This window comes from Anneissia japonica, unplaced genomic scaffold, assembly GCF_011630105.1.
Source record: "Anneissia japonica isolate Jap-2015-1 unplaced genomic scaffold, ASM1163010v1 scaffold1709_len327053_cov138, whole genome shotgun sequence".
Taxonomy (NCBI): Eukaryota; Metazoa; Echinodermata; class Crinoidea; order Comatulida; family Comatulidae; genus Anneissia; species Anneissia japonica.
The window spans coordinates 213424-216615 of record NW_022723599.1 but is presented as its reverse complement, the minus strand read 5'-3'; the positions used below and the strand labels follow the sequence as shown (position 1 = coordinate 216615).

The following is a 3192-nucleotide window of genomic DNA, read 5'->3' as shown; positions in this document are numbered from 1 at the left end:
ATATATAGTTTTATAATACTCCCCGAATATATTTAAATATAATGATATTACACCTGAGACCCGAAACGGGTATAAAACACGTTACGAAAAAAGTTGTATTCAAAAAGTTTCAATTTTTTTTCTTTTTATGACGCTTTTCTCGCTTTCTCTTGTTTTCTTCCTTCCTTTTAAAATCAATCTTTTGGGATACGTCATATATTGTCTGCCGCCACTCGGATCCATTTCCATGAACGTAGAATTTTGTCATGTTAAAGGATATGTTAACAGTTGTCCTTGTACCGTAATATTGGGCGACCAGCCCTCATCGAGCCCTTAGAAAGTTCACCATACAGAAGTGCCTTGACAGGTCTTTCATCTGGCATGCGAGAAACTTGTCCCATCCATCGTAATTTGCTGCCGATATTCTATATGTATACGGTCCTCTAACAAGGTAGGCCTAATGGTTGTGTAAAATATCTACAAATTACAATTCTTTACTTAAAACTGATAAGCCTGTTCCGATAATTGTAGACACCACTGTACTGCATTAGTACCATTCTGATTCCTTTGTAACACGTTCAATCGCATGACGGTTGTGAGAATCATCTGCAGAGGTGACATGATCATCATCAATTAATTATTATTAATTTAATTTTTCTTAAATCTATATTACGGTATCCCCATTCTCAGAATACCTTTACGTTGGTAGGAACAGGCCAGGTGTGGTCCACTCTACCACATGCCTGACATTGCCTACGTACACGATGGCTCGTTAGTGCTTATTAATTTCAAACATGGGTGACTGGTTCCAATTCAAGGTTAAGGGAGTTGTGTGGATTTGTAAAAAAATGTTGATAAAGTGAATTCTATTGCCTCCTACAGCCAACACACACTGTGAAGAAAGTAGTGACTCTGTTCTTCGGTAAGTTATGATTGGTCTGAATCTGATGCAATTACGTTGACAGCTGGGTGAAGGGTCGGGATGGACTTGCATCAGTAAACATGAAGATGCGGTTGTTTTCACTGCTGATTCGTTTAATTCGTTACATTAGTGTGATAATCGGTTAGGATTTCTCCTACTGGTGTATAGCAACAGGGAGGAGTTGTCTACATATCACAAAATGACCACCCATAATAGTTCAAATGACCTGCATCAAGATATCCAAAATCCATGAATATTATTTTATTTTAAATCATGTTTTATCATATGCCGTCCTACGAAGAGCAGCTTGGCTCTGTTGGCTTAACTGATGGTAGCCACTGTGTCCTTTCAGACCTTTGGTCCCTGGTTTAGTTTCATATACTCTCACCTTATATGCAGAAATTTAGGTTTACAGCGCGCCGTCTTTCCGTGAAAAGTTTATGTTGTTGTTCCCGTGTGATATATGGTCCATGTGATGAATGCGTTAAAGGAGGCAGTAAAATCATTGGAAAAGATCGTGGTGTAATTCTGAATTCACAATTCAGAATTGGCGCCACAAGAAATAAGGGATCGGACTTTCGTGGATAGGCCTATCACAGTCCAATCCGAAAGTTCTCGATCGTTCACCATAATAATATAATAATAATATTTTAGCATTTATATAGCGCTCTTCACCACGGCGTGGTAAGTTTTGTATTTTGAATTATTCGATTCAATAAGAAGTTTATATTGTCAACGTCACATAATATTCTATCTATCCTTATACAAATAGCAATCTCATTGAATATATTTTTGCGGTCTAATAGCAGACTATCTTAAAAATTACTACGTCTCCACTCTGTGTAATTTAACAGGAAATGCTTTGGTCTCTGGAGAGTGTATCAAGGCATTGAAGTATTTCCTTCACAAGTGTCATCAACGGTAATAAATTCAAGAATATGTTTCTATAGAAAATAATTTATCAAAACATATCTATTTAAAGCTTATATCAAACGAAAATTGGTATTCAAACTTTAAACTTAATAAATACAAGAATATGATACTATAGAAGATATTTCATTAATTTTCTTTAGGCCTATATCAAACGAAAGTTTGTTTTTCAAACGTTCATATATTTTGGTGTTAAAATAATGATCAGATTTTTGGAGTGAGTGAATAATATACAGACTGTTTTGACATTGCTACATACGATAATTAGTATTCACATTTATTTAAATTAGATTTTGCTTTAAATGCCTCATATAATATATTCGTTTATACTTACAGCACTTTTAAGTTGGTAAAATGTATGAATGTGTCGGGATGTACAGTGCTAAATGAATTGTCGTTCAGATATCTGTAAGAAACAAAACAAAGATACTTCGTGAAATAGGCTTGTTAATAAACACTATATCGTAAAAATGTGCCATTGTACAAGTGAGGGCAAATTAGACACCATACTAAACTTTTTTAAATGAAAATATTATATTGTTTACTTGCAAAGCCCTCATATGCTGCGCAACCATTATTACGAAAACAGGAAAACTGCCATCCCAAATATGGGAACAGAGCCAATAAGTAAACAGTTATGTAAAATCGTTGGGTATGCGTAGATGTGAGTCTGTGTAATTTTTTGGCGCCCAAAATAATTTTTATCATTTTGGGCGTGTTTTAAACCATACCCTGTAAAATGATGTTTATATTTTTGTTGTTTATTAGTACGGTTAATATTTGTACTTCTGTACGCGTGTTTTTGTCTATTTCCCTTTACTAAAGTGTGTTCTCACAATTCTAATCTGCAGGTGTAAACAATTATATCACTACCATTTTTATCTTTAATCTCAAATAACGTGAGTAAATTTCTAATAAATTCTTCACAATTTGTTCAAGTTTAAATCAATCAAGGCTTAAATTTCTGAAGGGTCTAGTTTCTGAAATAGAAATTCATAGAAATTAATCTTATTTTAAGGTGGTCATTTTGATGCTTATGACAGGTCAGTGCATCTCTCCCTAGGGCTTATACCCAGTATTACCAGGGTTTATCGTTTCAAGTTAGCGGTCATTACATTAATATTGATATCTACTGGTAGCTTGTACTCCACTTAGCAGACGCATATCGTTTTGCAGATTGCAGCTGGGCAGGTTACAAGCCTCTGGCCAGTTGAGCCAAGCAAGGCACCAACATAAGAATATTTTGACGAAAGCTGTACAAAACGATATAGAATGTTTGATTGAAATTGAAGTTTATGTAAGTATTCAAGTATTTTTATTACATGGCAGTTAGAACAGCATTACATTGACGTTCCAAATAT

The 3192-nt window shown here is 34.7% G+C and overlaps 1 protein-coding gene across 1 annotated transcript in view; it reads right to left on the bottom strand.

Moving 5' to 3' along the window:
* The window catches only part of LOC117112289 (lutropin-choriogonadotropic hormone receptor-like), a 20700-nt gene extending 18294 nt beyond the window's left edge, over positions 1–2406 (bottom strand). Inside the window, exons 1-2 of the mRNA XM_033255357.1 lie at positions 2381–2406; positions 2166–2237 (exon numbers count right to left, since the gene is read on the bottom strand). Of these exons, the coding sequence (XP_033111248.1) occupies positions 2166–2237; positions 2381–2406 (98 nt within the window). The remainder of the gene's footprint in view (positions 1–2165; positions 2238–2380) is intronic.
* Between the last annotated feature and the right edge of the window lie 786 nt (positions 2407–3192).